This window comes from Cervus elaphus, chromosome 5 (assembly GCF_910594005.1).
Source record: "Cervus elaphus chromosome 5, mCerEla1.1, whole genome shotgun sequence".
NCBI lineage: Eukaryota > Metazoa > Chordata > Mammalia > Artiodactyla > Cervidae > Cervus > Cervus elaphus.
Genome location: NC_057819.1, coordinates 90030505 through 90048779, shown reverse-complemented (window position 1 = coordinate 90048779; position 18275 = coordinate 90030505). Strand labels below are relative to the sequence as shown.

The 18275-nt window shown below is 49.3% G+C and overlaps 1 protein-coding gene across 2 annotated transcripts; it reads left to right on the top strand.

Moving 5' to 3' along the window:
• Positions 1 to 589: 589 nt before the first annotated feature.
• SPACA3 (sperm acrosome associated 3) lies at positions 590 to 10340 on the top strand. 2 transcript variants are annotated; one of them, XM_043900893.1, is made up of 5 exons: positions 590 to 824; positions 6016 to 6285; positions 7219 to 7377; positions 7764 to 7842; positions 10160 to 10340. In XM_043900893.1, exons 2-5 carry the CDS (start codon positions 6099 to 6101, stop codon positions 10224 to 10226), a joined length of 492 nt encoding a protein of 163 aa, XP_043756828.1. In that variant the 5' UTR covers positions 590 to 824; positions 6016 to 6098; the 3' UTR covers positions 10227 to 10340. The 2 variants fall into 2 exon arrangements, with proteins under 2 accessions (XP_043756828.1, XP_043756827.1); XM_043900892.1 differs by lacking the exon at positions 590 to 824 and having other exon boundaries at positions 5834 to 6285.
• Positions 10341 to 18275: the final 7935 nt, after the last annotated feature.

Genomic DNA, 18275 nt, shown 5'->3' with positions numbered 1-18275 from the left:
TGGTTGCGGGGGAGGCACACAGGATGGATAGGAGCTGCTGGGCATGTTTTTGGCTGTGCTCTGCTCTTAGTAGTAACTGATCCTGTGTATCATGCACCTTTAGAGATAGTTCCTGTCTTGCTATTCCCCCTTGAGAATTAAGGAAACAGAGAGGTTAAGTCACTTTTACTGGGACACCCAGCTAGTAGTCACTGGTGCCTGTATTCATTCTTAGATCAGCCTGACTGCAAAGTCTAAGCCCTTAAGGCTTTGGGGCATGGGTTCCTTTCCATTTCATTTCTCTGCCCCATAAGCTTTAGAGTCGGCAGCATCACCTTTGTCCTGGGCTTGTCCACTGTCATCACGCAGATGGAGAAAGGGGCGGTTTGTGGCTTGGCATCAGGAAGGAGAAGAACGGAAGAGTGGGATGGTAAGGTCAGTTGCCTGGGGAGACGGTGGGCACCCGCCAGCATCAGCATTGCTGGGTAACCCCCAGAGGGCCTGTTGGGAGGGGAAAAGCCATCCTTCAAAGGGTCGTGTGTAGGGGCAGAGTTGGGCAAGAAGGGGTGAGCTGAGATACTCTGAACAGGTCTCCAGACCCTGAGATTGAGGGGCTTGAGGTGGGGGTGCTATCAAAACTCAGTGGGTGAAGATGGTTCTAGAAGATGAGCTCACAGAACTGGGGAGTTCCAGAAGGCCCCACATCAGTTTCCCATCATTCTCTTCCAGCCGGGTGCTGGGGGCCCCATCAGTACCATGGGGCGTGTCCTGGGCTGAAGCCGGTGTCGGGCCTCCACTGTTACCGCCACCGTCACTGCTGCGTCAGCTCTGGTGAGGACGACACGGTCAGTGAGCCGCCTTCCCCCTCCTCCTGCAGCTCTTAACCAGGGCCCGGGGCTGGTCTGACCAGACAAGGACGTGGGAAAACGAAGGTGGTGTCAGAGATGGTGAGGGGATACTGGGCTGGTGAGGATGGGGGCGCTGAGTTGAGAGAGAGAATAAAGGGGAGACCACGCTGGCAGCTCTCTGGTCTTTGAGTCACCAGACCTGACTCCTTCCACCTCTAGACCTGCTGGGGAAGGCTCAGGAAGAAGTTACTTTGAAATAACTCTTGCTACTGAAAAAGCAAAAACAGTCTCTGTGTAACAGTCAGCTTAGTTTCTTCATCTATAAGTTGGGGATAGTAATCCTCCCCCCCCCCTCAAATTGTTATGAGGATTAGATGAGATTAAGTCAGAAAATAGCCAGAAAAGGGCCAGCATAGCGGCTGTCACACTTTAAGAACTCAGAAGGGTGTCTGCCTCCCTCTCACCCCCGACACTTTGATGAGAAGGGCTCATGCGCCGAGCACATGACTTCAGTATACTTCAATCTGGAGAGGGGCCCATTTGATCAGCCACTCCAGGCCGGCAACTCTGCTTGACTCTCAGAATAAGAAGAGGAATAAGAGCACCATTGTTCTCTGGAAGCTCACCTTGTCGCGGGGGAAGGCTGATGTCTTTTACAGTCTAGTGTGCAGAAACACGGAGCTTTGGGAGTCTTGTGGGGTCGGGGGGGGGCGGGGGCTTCCTGGGGACGTCTCACTGGGGAACTCACTTCTGATGTGACCCTTGAAATATGAGTAAGAGTGATGCATGTAAAGGAAAGGAAAGGCGTTCTCATTCAGATGGCAGGTTCATCATGAGCAAATGACATGGCATTATTGTTGTTTAGTCATTAAGTCGTGTCTGACTCTTTGGCAAGCCCATGGACTGTAGCCCACCAGGCTTCTCTGTCCATGGGATTTCCCAGGCAAGAATATTGGAGTGAGTTGCCATTTCCTTCTCTAGGGGATCTTCCTGACCCAGGGATCGAACCCACATCTCCTGCTTGGCAGGCATATTCTTTAACATTGAGCCCCCTGGGAGGCCCTGCCATGGCATTACTGGAGCTTCGGAGAGGTCAGCAAGCCTGGGTCACCAGGGTCCTTGTGGACCACAGTTAGGAGCAGTGATGAAGGACACCATCTAAGGATGTCCCCTGGCCAGGCTTTTTGTTTACAACCTTCAGTCTGGTGAATGTGTGTAGAACAGTTTGGGAGAAGAGTCAGGACTAGATGCAAGGAGACCATCAGCATACCAGGAGGGTGGTCTGAACTAAGGCAAAGAAGTTGCTCTTGGAGGGAAGGTGGCCTCACCAGCACTTCAGGATTGATGGGTTGCGGATGAGTGAAAGATGTTGTAATGGAGAGAAGGAGTGAAGAATGACATTTATATCGCTAGTTTGGATAACCGTAGGTTTAAAACATAAAACATGATGAGTTTAAAGCCAAGAATGTTTTAAACCAAGAAGAGAAGACAGAAAAGAGCGCTAAAACAGTGGGACCATCGGTTCTGCTTTGGATGTGCTCAGCAGGAGGTGACTGTGTTACCCACGTGGAGACAGTCAGGAGGCAGTTAGCTGCGAGGTGGGCAGCTCTGGGGAAGATGTAATAGGAGCCGTCATCCTGCAGGGGGCAGTAGGTACAGGCACGCTCAGGCATCCTGCAGCCTGCCAAGAAGGCTTCCCTTGTTTTGTCTTTGCTGGGCCTCGTGTGGCATGTGGGATCTTAGTTCCTGGACCAGGAATCGAACCTGTGCCCCCTGTAGTGGAAGCACAGAGTTGTAACCACTGGGCCACCAGGGAATTCGCAAGAGTGTTTCCTCAAGTGGGAGCGAGGAGAGCTCAAGGCAGAAATGCCTAGGAAGCGTATCAGCAGTTAAGACCTGGGCGGAAGTGTGTTCCACAAGGGGAATCCGCGGGAAGCATCGTGGTCGCAGAGGGAGGGAGAGGTAAGAGTGTGAACCCGGTGGAGCGGGCAGCAGAATGCAAGGCTGCTGAGAGCCCCTGCGAGACAGGAGCCCGCGAGGGTCCACTGCACCACTGGGCAGAACGGTGTCAGGCGAGAGGTCGCGATGGCGATGCTAAGTGTCACTGGGTTGAAAAACAAATACTAGGCGAGAAAATTGTAGATTTTCGGGTAGAAGTTTAAATGAGAAGAGAGGGAGGGAGAGGTCAGTAGAGAGAGAGTCCAGGGAAGGTATTTTAGGAGTTGAAGACCTAAGCACATCCGTACCTGCAGAGGAAGGAGGAGCCGATGGAGAGGAGATGCTGTGATACTGAGAGAGGAGTGGCTGGTGGAACAAGGCTGAGAGATGGGAAAGGATGAAACGAAGAAGCTAGAGGAAAGATGGGTCCAGATCAGCGTAGAGGCACCTTCTCTGTGAGGACGGCTGAGGCTGTGGATGCATTTGTGAGTGGGGCAGGGTGAAGGCAGAAGTAAGAAGCACATCTCACAGGGATCACCTTGTTTTTCTCAGTGAGGCAGGAGGTGAGGTGGGACAGGGAAGGGAGGGGAACTCGAGGACAGTAATGAAGGTCCTGAGTACCCTTTAAGCAAAAGAGGAGAGAGAAAGCTGACCATCAGTACCTGTGCCAGCATCATTTTGTAATAGAAAGAACAACCAGCTGGGCTCTAGTGCAAAGAGCACAGTTCTGTCTGTGCCTTTCTTTTCTCATTCATTCTTTCAACCTTCAGATGAGGCAGGTGTTATTAATTTCCTAATTTTATAGAGGAAGGAAATGAAGCTAGAAAAGTGTTCACATCAGAGACGTAAAGCAAAGAGGAGGGCTTCCTGCTGACACAAGGCTTGCTGCAAAGCACACCTTTGTCTCATCTCCCTTGGGCTTGGGGCCACCGGTTTGCAGGGATACCTACTCCTGTGGCTGGGTTTCTTTTCTGGAGTTTATGAAGGTGGAGGGCCAGTGGCACGGCGGAGGTTGTGAGAGACAGGTATGTCGGAGATGGTCAGGGAGAGATAGAAGTGGACTAGAAGGCTGCAGAGGTTGGGGGGATGTGGAATGATGATGGGATGCAGGGATGACAAGGCTATGGGAGCCGATCGCTGAGACGGAGTGGAGGTCAAGATTATAACCAGGTGCAAATGTCCTTTGTGATATTGGGGGCTGGCCCGTAGAGCCTGTGATGAGGGCCGTGCAGGGCAAACCGAACGGGGTGAGATGAGCTTCAAGGGAGGTGGGACTTTAGCAAGGAGATGGTTTAGAAGGATGGCGGGCATGGAGGAGAATTTTCAGCACTGCCTGGCCTGGGAGAGGGTCTGTGTGTAGGAGAAAGCAGCTTCCATTTGAGAGGCTGCAGGTTGGCAGGGCGCTAGGGGGAAACCTGTCTTCAGTTCAGGCCAGGAGGTCTACCAAGCTCTCACTGAAGAGAGCTTCATGGCCATGGGGCTGCAGGATTGATATACACTGATGGTGCTGCTCAGCCGTTCCCTCTGGGAACATCTCTGTGTGTGTGTCTTCAGTTGCTCAATTTCTGACTCTTTGTGGCCCCTTGGACTGTGGTCCACCAGGCTCCTCTGCCCATTGAATTTTCCCAGTAAGAATACTGGAGTGGGTTGCCATTTCCTCCTCCAGGAGAGCTTCCTGATCCGGGGATAGGACCTGAGTCTCTTGTGTCTCCTGCACTGGTAGGCTGATTCTTCACCACCAGTGCCACCTGGGAACATCTGCTTATGGCCAAATCCTGGTGGGGCTTTGGAGTCACGTAAACTTTGGTTTCAGCCCAAACTCTGTCCCTTCTGGGAGTTCCCTGGCAGACCAGTGGTTAGGACTCTGAGTTTTCACTGCGGTGGTTCTGACTTCCATCCCTGTTTGGGGAACTAAGATCTGCAAACTTTGTCCCTTCTGAGTTGTGAAATCTTGGGCTTTAGGACTCAGTGATGCCTGGCATGTAGGATCTTAGTTTCCCGACCAGGGATCAAACTTGCTCCCTCTGTGTTGCAGCGTCTTAACCACTGGACTGCCAGGGAAGTCCCATGCCTGACATGTAGTATGAAGCTTGGAACATGTTTGTCTTCTCCCTGGTTTCCCTTCTCTTCTCTCAGCTGCTGGGACAGGAGGGTACGAAGCAGGATTGGAATGACCCAGCAATCCCACTCCTGGCTATATACCCTGATAAAACTATAATTGAAAAAGACACATGTACCCTGATGTTCGTTGCAGCGCTATTTACAATAGCTATAACATGGAAGCAACGGAGATGTCCATCGACAGATGAATGGATAAAGAGGTTGTGGTACATACAGACAATGAAATATTACTCAGCCATAAAAAGGAATGAAATTGGGTCACTTGTAGTGATGTGGATAGACCTAGCGTCTGTCATATGGAGTGCAGTAAGTCAGAAAGAGAAAAACAAGCATTGTATATTAAGGCATATATGTGGAATTTATTATAGAAATATGGAACTGATGAACCTCTCTGCAGGGCAGGAATAGACATGCAGACAGAGAGAACAGACTTTGGACACAGCGGGGGAAGGAGAGGGTGGGACGAATTGAGAGAGTAGCACTGAAACATACACCTTAACATGTGTATTAAATAAAATAGACAGCTAGTGGGAACCTGCTACGTAGCACCTGGTGCTCTGGGATGACCTAGAGGGGTGGGATGGGGTGTGAGGTGGGGGGAGGTTCAAGAGGGAGGAGACATATGTGTATTTATGACTGATTCATGTTGTTGTATGGCAGAAGCCGGGCTTCCCAGGTGGCGCTAGTGGTAAAGAACCCACCTACCTGCCAATGCAGGAGACATAAGATCGCTGGGTCAGGGAGATCCCCTGGAGTAGGAAATGGCAACCCACTCCAGTATTCTTGCCTGGAGAATTCCATGGACAGAGGAGCCTGGCGGGCTACAGTCCATTAGGGTTGCATGGAGTCGTACATGACTGGAGCAACTTAGCACGCAGGCACACGTGGCAGAGGGCAACACAATATTAAAACAATTATCCTCCAATTAAAAATAAAGGGAAAAAAAAGCACAATTGAAGGGGAAAGGGGCTGATCTTGGGGAACCCTCTTGGGCTCTTGGGGAACCGTCTTGGGCTCTTGGGGGCGTGACTGATGCTCCACCAGGGCAGCAAGGGGGCAGGCTGGCTGTGCCGGAGCCCCCCTCCCCACTTTCCCGTCCACTCAGGCTCTGTTTCCCTTCTTCTTCCAGGGGTAGCCTTCTGTGAGCGGCCTGCCATCTCAAAGCCTAGCTCTGAACCAGTGTGGCGGGGGCTCTGTGCCCCCCCCGCCCGCATGGAAGCCGGGAGCTGGGCTCCCAGAAGGTGGCCCTGCCCGCCCGGGATCGTGCTGCTGGCCTTGGCTTCTGTCCTCAGCAGCCTGCTCTCCTCCGGCCAGGCCAGGGTCTACAGTCGCTGCGAGCTGGCCAGGGTGCTTCAGGATTTCGGCCTGGAGGGATACCGGGGCTACAGCCTGGCTGACTGTAAGGACCCTGATGTCTCCCTCCTGCTCGCCCTCCCTCCTCCTCACTCAAGGGCTGTGGCCTTGGGAGCCTCTGTTCTCCTCCTTTTTCAAATCAGGATCCTATGAGCTGACAGGTGGAGGACACCCAGGATTGGGGTAAATACCCAGCAGGCAGGTGAAAGGTTTTTGTTGTGGAATCACCATGTCGTGTCCGACTCTGCGACCCCAATGGACTGCAGCACGCCAGGCTTCCCTGTCCCTCACCATCTCCCGGACTTTGCCCAAGTTCATGTCCACTGAGTCAGTATTGCATAGGAACCTGGAAGGGTAGGTGACAGGTGGCCAAGCAGAATTGCTCCCTTATATCCTCTCCTGCGGGTAAGTTGGGTGCCACAGGGAAATAATGGTTTCCTGCCTTTAATGGAATCATGGCCACTAGGATCAGACACTGCCAGTGAAGTTAGGGCACATGGAGCAAAGCCAAGTAAGACCAAACTTTTCAAGCTGGTGGAAGTTTTGAGACCCTAAGAGGTACAACCACCCCTGGACTCATTTCTTCTCTAGTTCCAGCCCTTTCTCTCTGTCCCACCTGTGCCTTCCCAGTCGTGGCTCTAAAGAGTGAGCTCTCGTTCATTCATTCACAACAAGCATTTCTTGGGTCCCGCTACGTGCGGACGATGAGGCCGAGGGATCATGGCAGGAAGGAAGTCGGGAGACCTGCCGACTCCTGCTGTGTGGTAGCTGTGTATAACCTTGAGTAAGTCACTTTGCCCCTCTGAGCTTCAGTGGATTCCTTCGTCAAGGAGGCGAGAGGGTGTCAGCCCTGATCTACTGGAAACACGAGTTGAGGCTTGGAGGAGCTGATGCACAGGGTCTATCTACCCCGTGAGCTCTCTGGTCTGGGTTGGCCTCCATCATCCCACCCGCAGGTCTGTGTCTCCACTCTATGCAGGGATCTGTCTTGCTTACTTCGCAAGTGGCTTCAACACAGGTGCCGTGGACCACGAAGCCGATGGAAGTACCAACAGCGGCATCTTCCAGATCAACAGCCGAAAGTGGTGCAAAAATCTCAACCCCAATGTCCCAAACTTGTGCCAGATGTACTGTTCCGGTAGGTGGGGCCTGGGCCCGGGGCTGGCTGGGGCTTCCTCTCTGGCCTTATTTGCTCCTCTTGCTTTGATGTCTGAGTGGGAACCCCTGCTGCCTGCTGGGTCCACCACGGATCGTGGGGTGGGGCAGGTGATGAGAGTGGCCCTCCATGAATCTGATTTAGAATCCCAGGTGGGACACTGTCCGGAGAGCTGTGGGAAAAGGTGAGGGATGGCTTCTGATGGGGGACGTGATGGAGTAAGGCCTGTGCTTTCAGAAGGCTTGAGAGACGGGGATGGAGTTAGCATGGAGGAGGGTGTGTGTCTGTGAGAATGACAGACAGACAGACTCTGGATGTCCAGCTCCACCTCCTGTTCCTTCATCGTGTTTCTCTGCCTCCCACCCCAGACTTATTGAATCCCAATCTCAAGGATACTGTTATCTGTGCCATGAAGATAACTCAAGATCCCCAGGGCCTGGGCAGCTGGTAAGTAATGTGGGTTGGAGCCCCCTGCTCCAACTAGGATCACAGCAGGAAGCTAACCTGGGTTGGGAAGATCTCCTGGAGAAGGGAAAGGCTACCCACTCCAGTATTCTGGCCTGGAGAATTCCATGGACTATATAGTCCATGGGGTTGCAAAGAGTCAGACACGACTGAGCAACTTTCACTTTCACACTACTTTCACATCTTATCTCAGGCATCATTTCATGGCCTCACATTCTAATCTGCTCACCACTACCAATGTATTTGCAGATAGTACACTGAGTTTTAGGGAGAATAAACAAGTCACCGGAGGTCACAGAGTCAAGCCTGGCTCTTCCAAGTTCTGCCTATGTTGGATCAGGGTCTAGTAATTTTGTTTCTTAACTGTGGCATCTTTGTCTAGTACAACAGGTCAAAAAAGTTCCCTGCTTGAAGCATGGGTGAGTTCTCTGGAGACCCAACTTGTCAGTCTTCCCTTTGCTCACCTCCTTTCCACAACATGGCCTTTGGGAGCCATAGTCAGGCGCAAGAGAGTTGGATGAGCATCTATTGGGTCATTGGACTAGATCTTTGGAGTTCCTGGAGCAGCAGCCCTACAGCTTCCCAGACTCTTCTGATGGGAGTTTCACTCTTTAGAGCCTCCTACCTCCCTTTACTCCCATAACTAGATGGGAGACCAGTAGGGGACAGAATGTGGGGCAGGTAAAATTCCCCCAGGTGGTCAGAGCACAAGAACCCAAGGTGGATGTGATAGTGACAAAACTGGTGAGGTCATCAGGAAGGCATCAGATGTCACCACAGGAGTAGAAGGAAGGGGGATGGACTAGAGGCGGGGGGGACTAGTGGGGAAGCCTTGGCAGGAGTCCAGTGAGAGAAGGAAGGTGTGGACGTGCACGGTTGTACGGGTGATGGACAGGAGAGGGGCTGGGGGTGAGGGGCTGTGGAGGAGGCCCAGGGACAGGTGATGTGTGGCCAGTGAGGGAGAGGAGCTGAAAAGGACTGCGGACATAGAGAAAGTCTAAGGTGGGCCTTGAGGATGACCACAGCTTTGGACACATGTTGATTTGAGCCCCAGGAACTGAGCCTCTCAGGCTCAGCCAGAAAGGGTGTACATCTGTAAAATCAGGAAGGGTGAATGCAGGCTCAGCCAGAAAGGGTGTACATCTGTAAAATCAGGAAGGGTGAATGCAGGCTCAGGCAGGAATCCGAAGACTTGTAGGTACCACCTGGGATGGGAGAAACAGATTCCACAGGGCTAAGTCAAAGAACGACTCTCTTGTATGCTGGGAGTAAGTTTCTGAGAGGTGGCCCCAGTGGGTAGTGGTTGCAGAAAGCAAGAAAGGTGTTTATTCCTTCCACACGCACACCCGAGAACTTACCTGTGCCAGGCTCTGTCCTGGGTGCTGGGCTTCAGAGGTGGTGGAGACCCCGTTCTTGGCCCTTAAGGGTCTCAGTCTAATGGAAGAGATGAACAAGCCAGTCAACCCCTCTCACTTAATAGATCTATTGAGGTCCTCTAAGGGCACTCCTTGCCATTGGGCTCTTTGACATTGACATCCTAGAGGACACGATTTACCCAAACTTGGAACCCCTGGGTATTTAGGATCCCCAGGACCCCAGGATCTTGCTTATCATCCTCAGGATGCTTGTGTGAACACTGGAATAAGGTAATGTTCCTAAAAGAGCCTACAAACTACAGTTACCATCAGTGGAAAGACCCACATTGGTAGCCGGGGAGAATGGCGTGTAGGTGCATTTCCGTTGTTTGCAAGCTGTGGGCCGTGGGCAAACAATTTTCATCTTAGCTTCAGTTTTTCATTTGGAATATAAGGAACACAGTATTGGCTCAATCTAACTTACAGGGCTGCCGGGGGGATGGCACATAAATGGGTGATGGGTGTGACAGTGCTGTGTAAACCCTGAAGGGCCGCACACCTGTACGGTGGCATCACTGTCTGCAGAAGCAGCGTGGTGTAGGAAGAGAGAACTGGATTGAGGCTCTGGACCTCAGGACCCCAGGCCTTTGCCACTAACTCCTGGGTGAACTTGAGCAAATTATTCTGTATCTCCATCACTAAAATAGCGAGGCTAGACAGATAACTTGTTACGGGTCATTCTCTTCCTTTAAAAAAAAAATCTTTTTTCCCCTAGGGGCTTCTTGGCTAGTTAACATGCTGACTTGTCTCTCTTCCCCTTGCCTAACCCCTTTCCTCATCTCACTTCTGGTTTAAAGCCCACACCTCCTTCCCGTTCTTCTCTGAGCAGAGACTGAAGACCGCAGCTGACTTGCTCTCTCCTCTTCCCCATCTTCCATCCTCAGGGAGGCATGGAGGCATCACTGCCAGGGCAAAGACCTCAGTGACTGGGTGGATGGCTGTGAGCTATAGGATTCTCTCTGGATGGACAGGCAGAGAGAATGGATGGCAGCTTGGGAGATGGTGCCTGATTCCTGACCCAGGCCTGGGAAGACAAACCAACTAATAAAGTGTAGTTTAATACAAGTGTTGTTGTGCAGTTGCTAAGTCATGTCCGAATCTGTGACCCCATGGACTGCAGCATGCCAGACTTCCCTGTTCTTCACCATCTCCCTGAGTTTGCTCAAACTCATGTCCATTGAGTCTATGATGCCATCCAACCATCTCATCCTCTGTCAGTCTAAGTGTGGTTCTCAGCTATCACTGTGTTTCCAGGTGGTATGTTGGAGCCAGAAGCATCTCAGGAGTTCCTCACTGTCCCCATGGGCTGGAGTTCAGGTGGTCTTCAAAAAACTTGAAGTTCAAAAAACCTTCAAATGGAGGTTTGCCTCCGTTCCTGGAGGCCTGACTGGGGGGTATGCATCAGTGCTTTCATTGCCCACACCTGGCAGAGTTGCCCAAATGAACCTTGCGAGTATATGAATGAGGCATCCTGAATGAATAGTAGACACTCAGCTAGTTTGTAGAATCAGTGAATGAATGGGCCCTGATACCTTCTTTCAATATAGCCACAATTCACTCCATGGTATTGGTAAGCGCTAGCTTTCAGGCTCCAGGCATATCTCTAGAGGGAACCACGGTCACTCCTGAGCCCTCATGCGGACCGCTCTACCTCTCATAGGGGCCACTCAGTCTGGCTCACCTCCTTTGGAGCAGGGAGTTTGGCATAGTTTGGGAAGAGATGGTTCAGTGGGGTTTTCTCCCTTATCCTGGCTGCCTGGCCTTGGAAAGGTCATTCCACCTCTCATAGGCAAGTTCCTCATGGGTAAGAGGAGCTATTAAAGGCCATCTTACAATAATTTATTAGTGACATAATATAGGGCAGTGAGGCGCCTCGTACAGGATGGGGTACAGAGTGGGGGGAGGGGGCTCCAGAAACACTGACCTCATGTCTGGTTTCCCTGAGGTCTGGGGGTGCCAAGCCCCCGCCCACCTCGTGGGCACATGTCCTGCCTGTCCTGGTGAACAGGGCTTCCTTGGGAGGTCTGCACCAGTGCCCTCATCACTGTTTGCCGAGAAGGAGGAAGAGGAGAGGAGAAGGTGCTGGAAGAAGGAGCAGAAGGGGACAGGCTTTGGACAAAGCGGCAGAAAATTCTATGGGAAATGGGGGAGAATTAAGTGAAGTGCTCTCATTTTTTAAAAAAGATTGTTAAAAAAGAAAAAAAAAAGATTGTTTTGATGTGGACCATTTTTAAAGTCTTTACTGAAGGTGTTACACTATTGCTTCTGTTTTACTTTTTGGCCACAAGGAATGTGGAATCTTAGCTCCTCCACCAGGGATCAAACTTACACCCCTTGTATCGGAAGGTGAAGTCTTAAGCCCTGGACCACTAGGCAAGTCCTGTTTGTCATTTTAAAAAATTCACTAATAAGGACCTACTGTTGTAGCACAGGGTACTCTACTCAATACTCTGTAATGACCTCTATGGGAAAAGAGTCTTTAAAAAAGCAGATATATGTACATGTATACCTGATTCACTTTGCCGTACATCTGAAACAACACACTGTAAGTCAACTATATTCCAATTTATAGAAATAAAATGAGGGGGAAAAAGTACAGGTCCCCTCATTATTGCACTAGTTTGGTGGCAGGAAACTCAATGGAAATGGACTTTTGTCCAAGGTAACGCAGTTGGTGAAGCTAGAATTCCAGTGGGGCTGTTGAACTCCAAAGATTGTGGTTTGTCCTCAGCATGTCCCAGCCTCCATAGCTGGACCAACTCTTGGGCAGGACCCCCGGGATGGGAAGGCACGGTGGACGGAGGGCAGCAGAGAGAGAGCCCAGTTCTTTCCAGCAGGTACCCAAGCTTCTCCAGACATCCCACGTCCTCCTCTACCTCCAAGCCTTTGCTCAGGGACCTCCTCTGCAAACCTGCCTCCCCGGCAACTTCCACCCACCTTTCGAGGCTTCAGCCAGAACCTGCTCCTCCTCAGGAGACAGTCCCGGTGCCTCTTCTCTAGTGGGTGCCCGTACCTGGTACATCTCTGCTGTACGTCTCTCTGCTCAGGTTCTTGTGTGCGAGTCTGTTGCCCATCTCTGCTTGCCTCCACTCTGAGCCCCATCCTCTTGGTATATGCACCCCCACAGTGGCTAGCACTGGGGATCTCTGCAAGGAGATCAAACCAGTCAATCCTAAAGGAAGTCAACCCTGAATAATCTTTGGAAGCACTGATGCTGAAGCTAAAGCTCCAATACTTTGGCCACCTGGTGCGAAGAGTTGACTCACTGGAGAAGACCCTGATGCTGGGAAAGATTGAAAGCAGGAGAAGGGGACAGCAGAGGATGAGATGGTTGGATGACGTCATTGACTCAATGAATATGAATGTGAGCAAACTCTGGAAGATAGTGGAGGACAGAGAAGCCTGGTGTGCTGCAGTCCATGGGGCCGCAAAGAGTTGGACACAACTAAGTGACTGAACATCAGGAAACTGCCTAGCACAGTGCCTGGCTACGTAGTGAGCACACAGAAAGTGCTCAAGGAGAGAGGAAGTCTGGACAGAGGCCCCCACCTGGTGCTTTGAAGTTTTTCAGCTGTTTCTTCTCCCTCTTCCCTGTAAAGCAGGTGGAGCTAAGGATTCTTTGGTGGCTTCCAGTGTCTTCCCCTTGGGCTTATTTTAACTTGGATGGAATTCCTTTTGAAACGAAGCCACACTGTCTGAATTACACTGAAGACAAATGGCCCACAGTGGTGCTAAGTTAGTCAAATGAGCCACTGCAGAAGCCCAGCATCGTGGATAGCAGATTTAAGGAGGCAAGGCATCCAAATTCCCCATCCCAAGGCATCACTCACAGCCATTAGCACCGGATGGTTTTATTCTTTTTTTTTTTTAAACAAAAAGCACTATTACAGTCTTGCTTGGAAACAAATGAGATGTCAACAAGGGTGCCTGTCTAGGGGCTTGACAGAGAACATGCCTACGCATTTCCTGAATGCAGTGGATGCGATGGTCACATTCCTGAAGAATCAGGTCACGGGGAAGTGTGCAAAGCGATGCTACAGTTGCTTTCTATGTATGCAGGTCTCCTTGGCCCTTGTGATCTCCACACGTACAGAATAACCTGATGAAATCCCATCTCCAAGATTCTCTGTTCATCCTCTTTTTCTGCTTGTTCATTCATTTTGCTGTGAGAACTTGCTACTACACGAGCTGTAGCAGGTGCCAAAGATTTAAAAAATTGTGGGAGAAAAAAAAACCTTGAAATCGATCAAATCCTATCTATCTTTTTACCCTTCTTCCTGTAAATTGAAAAAGGACAGAATATCCTTTATGGGGAGAAAGTTGCTCTTGTGATACCCTGGAGTTCTTTTGGAGGAGAGTTTAACACTTTCTAGACCAGGGGTGTGTCCCTAGAGGATCTGGCTCCTTGGGGTCCATAACCCTTCTAAAATTGTATGCAAAATTTTGTGTACATCTATTGGACCATGTGCATTTTTTTCCTTGGGGAGAGAGTTCATAGCTTTCACCTTTTTAAAAAATCCAAACAAGGCTAAAATCAGTGTTTTACATGAAGAAAAAGAAAGAAGAAAAGATAGAAAATATACACCTTAGCTCATTAATTCTCATACTCAACCTGGAACCTAGGAATCATCATCTCTATCATATACATGGGAAACAGAAGCTTTGAGAAGTAAATGGAACATTTGCTTGGATACCTGACACCTATTCTCAATTTAGAGTCAGAGACTATTAGAGTTGATATGTACCAGAGACTTTTTGTCCATTTCCCACCCCTCACTTTTTTTTAATTTAAAAAATTTTACCTTTTTGGCTGCATTGTGTGGCATGGCATGAGGACTCTTAGTTTGTGACCAGGGACTGAACCTGTACCCCCTGAAGTGGAAGCATGGGGTCTTAACCACTGGACCACCAGGGAAGTCCTTCTCATCTTTCATAGAGGGGGAAACTGAGGCAGAGAAGTGAAGTAAATTGTCCAAAGTTATATGGTCAGTTTATAGCAAAAGTAGGTCAGAATTGCAGTCTTTTGACTCTGTCCAAAGCTTTTGCCAACTATCGCTTTGTTCTTGCAAAGTCAGTGAGTGTAGGTTTCACAGAAGGTTAAATTGAATTAATAAGAGATCTTCCCCTTCTACTCATTCTCAGGCTAGGCTTATTCCCACTGACCTTTCACGGTCTCCAGGCAACTTGCGGCCCCAAACACACTGAGCCTATCAGCCTTAGGAATACACAGATGCATGTGCGAAATGATTCCACAAGCTAGGAATCCCAAATGGCTGGGGACAAAGCCATTAGATAAGGACATCAACCCTTGGCTTGGGAAATCCAGTCCTAGACACTTGGAGAGCTGAGGAAGAAATTAAAGGATTCCAACCATGATGCAGAGGTGAGGTGAGGTGTCCCGGCCCTGCATCCATACACGTCCACCAGCCGCTCAGTGTCATTTTGGACATTTTCCCCTTTTTCTTCTTTTCTGGGCTCCTCTGGACCTTCGTGCAGTCCCACAGCTATGCCTCCTCCAGCGTCCCACCCGCTGCGGCTTCCCATATGCTGCTCTCGTGTTCTTCTGCTGCAAAACTTCAGATCCATCTTTCAGAGTTGTTTACTTGTCAGTATCCCCACTCAGATGATAAATTCCTTGAGGGCAAGTGCCCGGCGCTTAATAGACAATCAATGAATGGAGACCCCTTGTTCTTCATGTGTTTCCACTTCCTTGGTTGCCCGCTCCCCTCCCGGTTGTGCCAGGAAGCTCGCTCTGTGCAGTGTGGGGTCTGCCCGGCTGTGGCTGGATTAGGGCTGGCGGCACCTCCCCCCACCCCCGGAGGAGTCAATTCCTTGCTTCTCTGTAACAGGGGAGCTCATTCATTGGTGCTTTCTGGAGGCGCTTGTCTCTGCTCCAAGCTTAGTTCTCAAAATCGAACTGAAATCTCTGAGCTTGTGGAGGAGGAGGTCCCAGATTCCTCCTTGCATTCCAGGCTCAGGCTGGCTGAGCTGAGCTTCACCCGAGGGAATCATTAAAAGATCACACTTGGGCTTCCCTGATGGCTGTTGGTAAAGAATCCGCCTGCGATGCAGGAGACCCAGGTTTGATCCCTGGGTGGGGAAGAATCCCTGGAGAAGGAAATGGCAACCCACACCAGTATTCTTGTCTGGAGAATCCCATGCACAGAGGAGCCTGGTGAGCTACAGTCCACGGGGTCGCAAAAAGTCGGACACGACTGAAGGACTAAACCACCACACCTGTGGCTGGGGCCGGCCTCTCCCATTCTCCCTCCCAGCTCACCAAGAACCGTCTAGAGACCCTCTGTGGATTCTTTGTCCTTGGGTGTGCTCATGGTTAAGACCTTTATAAAAATAGGTCCAAGCTGAAGAGAAAAATAAAAGAACTCTGCGCTCTCTCGGCACCAAACAATAAAAGAACAGTGTGTAAAAGCCAGCTCAGCCCCTGGCAGATCCTTTCTCCTTTCACCTAACTGTGGCTGATTCTGATTCTGAGATTATGTGCCATTATTTGATTGATTGATCAACCAGTCAGTTGGTTGGTCTGCCCCTTTGAGGTCACTGATAATTCATCCTTGTGGTTTGACCTTGTGATTGTACCAAACTCCCAGCCACTGTATCACCATTTGGGTGACTCGAAAATGTGATGCTGGGACCTCCCTGGCAGTCCCATGGTTAAGACTCCACCTTCCTGTGTAGAGGGTGTGGGTCTGATCCCTGGTCCCACATGCGATGGAGTGTGGCCAAAAATTGAAAAAAAAGAAAATGTGACACTTTCCAAGTCTCCTGTGTCTACCAGACCTCTTCAGGTCGTCGCTAAAGAAATGATCACACACAAGGCTACTTGTTTGAAATAATAGTAATAAAAAATACCACCACTCCCAGGAATTTAGGCTTACGATTCTATCTTTGCTCAACAGTCAGTTAATTATTATAATTAGTACCTGGCTATTGATTTACTCTCTTGGATTTCCTGTCTTTTCTTTAAATAAGTTAAGTTTATAGACCTGTTCCCAGATGAACAAAGCCAGAATCCTTAAATCAGAAGGGATGCATACATATCTGAAGCCTGGAGCAATCCAAACCTGTTAGAATATTCTTCACTCTATCCCAGATTGATCTGAAAAAACTTAAAAAGGAAGCCAGAAATCCAATGAAGAAGTTCAAATTGCAATTCAAGTTATAGATTTTTAAAAAATGTATGAAACTATTAAACTGGAATGAGGCAGAAGCATCCGACAGGCTCCCAACTCACTAAATAGACATTTAATGTGGTTTCCATCCCCGATAGGAGCAGTCTAAAGACACTCTGTTCTTCTACATCCTATAGTATAGTCACGAGAAGGACTATTTCCAGTCTGACATAGTGAAGAGTGAATTTCTCTTTGGAGAGGGACTTCCACACTTCAGGTGGCTAAAGTATTGGAGCTTCAGCTTCAGCATCAGTCCTTCCAATGAATATTCAGGATTGATTTCCTTTAGGATTGACTGGTTTGATCTCCTTGCAGTCCAAGGGACTCTCAAGAGTCTTCTCCAACACTACAGTTCAAAGCATCAATTCTTTAGCACTCAGCTTTTCTTTATGGTCCAACTCTCACATTCATGCATGACTACTGGAAAAACCATAGCTTTGACTAGATGGACCTTTGTTGGCAAAGTAATGTCTCTGCTTTTTAATATGCTGTCTAGGTTGGTCATAGCTTTTCTTCCAAGGAGCAAAGGTGTTTTAATTTCATGGCTGCAGTCACCATCTGCAGTGCTTTTAGAGCCCAAGAAAATGAAGTCTGTCACTGTTTCCACTGTTTCCCCTTCTATTTGCTATGAAGTGATGGGACCAGATGCCATGATCTTTGTTTTTTGAATGTTGAGTTTTAAGCCAGCTTTTCCACTCTCTTTCACTTTCACCAAGAGGCTCTTTAGTTCCTTTTCACTTTCTGCCATAAGAGTGATGTCGTCTGCATATCTGAGGTTCTTGATATTTCTCCCAGAAATCTTGATTCTAGCTTGTGTTTCATCCAGCCTGGCATTTTGAATGATATACTCTGCATTTAAGTTAAATAAGCAGAGTGACAACATATAGCCTCAACATACTCTTTTCCCAATTCTGAAATAGTCCATTGTTCCATGTCCGGTTTGAAAGTGTAAGTGAAAGTCCCTCAGTTGTGTCCGATTCTTGGTGACCCTGTGGACTATAGTCCATGGAATTCTCTAGGCCAGAATACTGGGGTGGGTAGCTGTTCCCTTCTCCAGGGGATCTTCTCAACCCAGGGATCAAACCCAGGTCTCCCACATTGCAGGCAGATTCTCTACCAGTTGAGCCACCAGGGACAGTGTGACCAGTTAATAACCTTGAGATGGGAGGATTAGTATGAAATATTGGCTGGGTCAATACAAAGAGTCTTTAAAAAATGGAAGAGGCATTCACTACCATGTGTAAAACGTGAGAAGTTGCTGTGAAGTTCGAGAAGCTCAGTTTAGAGTTCTGTGATGACCTAGAGGGGTGAGATGGGGATGGGTGGGAGGCAGGCTAAGGAGGGAAGGGATATATGTATACAAACAGCTGATTCACTTCACTGTACAGCAGAAACTAACACAGCATTATAAAGAAGCAATTATATTCTTAAAAAAAAAGCAACCTAGTTACCTAAAAACAACAAAACAGAAGAGGCAGGCAGGAGAGGATCTGAGTTAGAGGAAGATGAGACTTGTAGATCGTTGTTGTAACGTAAAGACTCAACCCATCGTTGCGGTCTTTGAAGGAGGAAGAGGCCACAAGCCAAGGAATGTGGGCAGACACTAGAAACTGGAAAAGGTGAGGAAATAACTTCTCCTCTAGAGCTTCCAAAAGGAAAATAGCCCTGCTGACACCTAGATTCTAGCCCAGTGAGACCCACGTCCGACTTCTGGCCTCCTGGACTATATTTGTATTGTTTTAAAGTCACTAGGTTTGACATTTCGTTACGGCAGAGATAGAAAACTAAAAGGTCCCTTCCAGCGGCTGCG

Excerpts from the sequence above, each read along its gene's own strand:
- SPACA3 (XM_043900892.1), top strand. The coding sequence starts at position 5,919 with ATGCTCCACCAGGGCAGCAAGGGGGCAGGCTGGCTGTGCCGGAGCCCC. Across the intron at positions 6,286-7,218 it reads GGGCTACAGCCTGGCTGACT|GGATCTGTCTTGCTTACTTC; the intron begins GTAAGGACCCTG and ends CACTCTATGCAG. Across the intron at positions 7,378-7,763 it reads GTGCCAGATGTACTGTTCCG|ACTTATTGAATCCCAATCTC; the intron begins GTAGGTGGGGCC and ends CTCCCACCCCAG.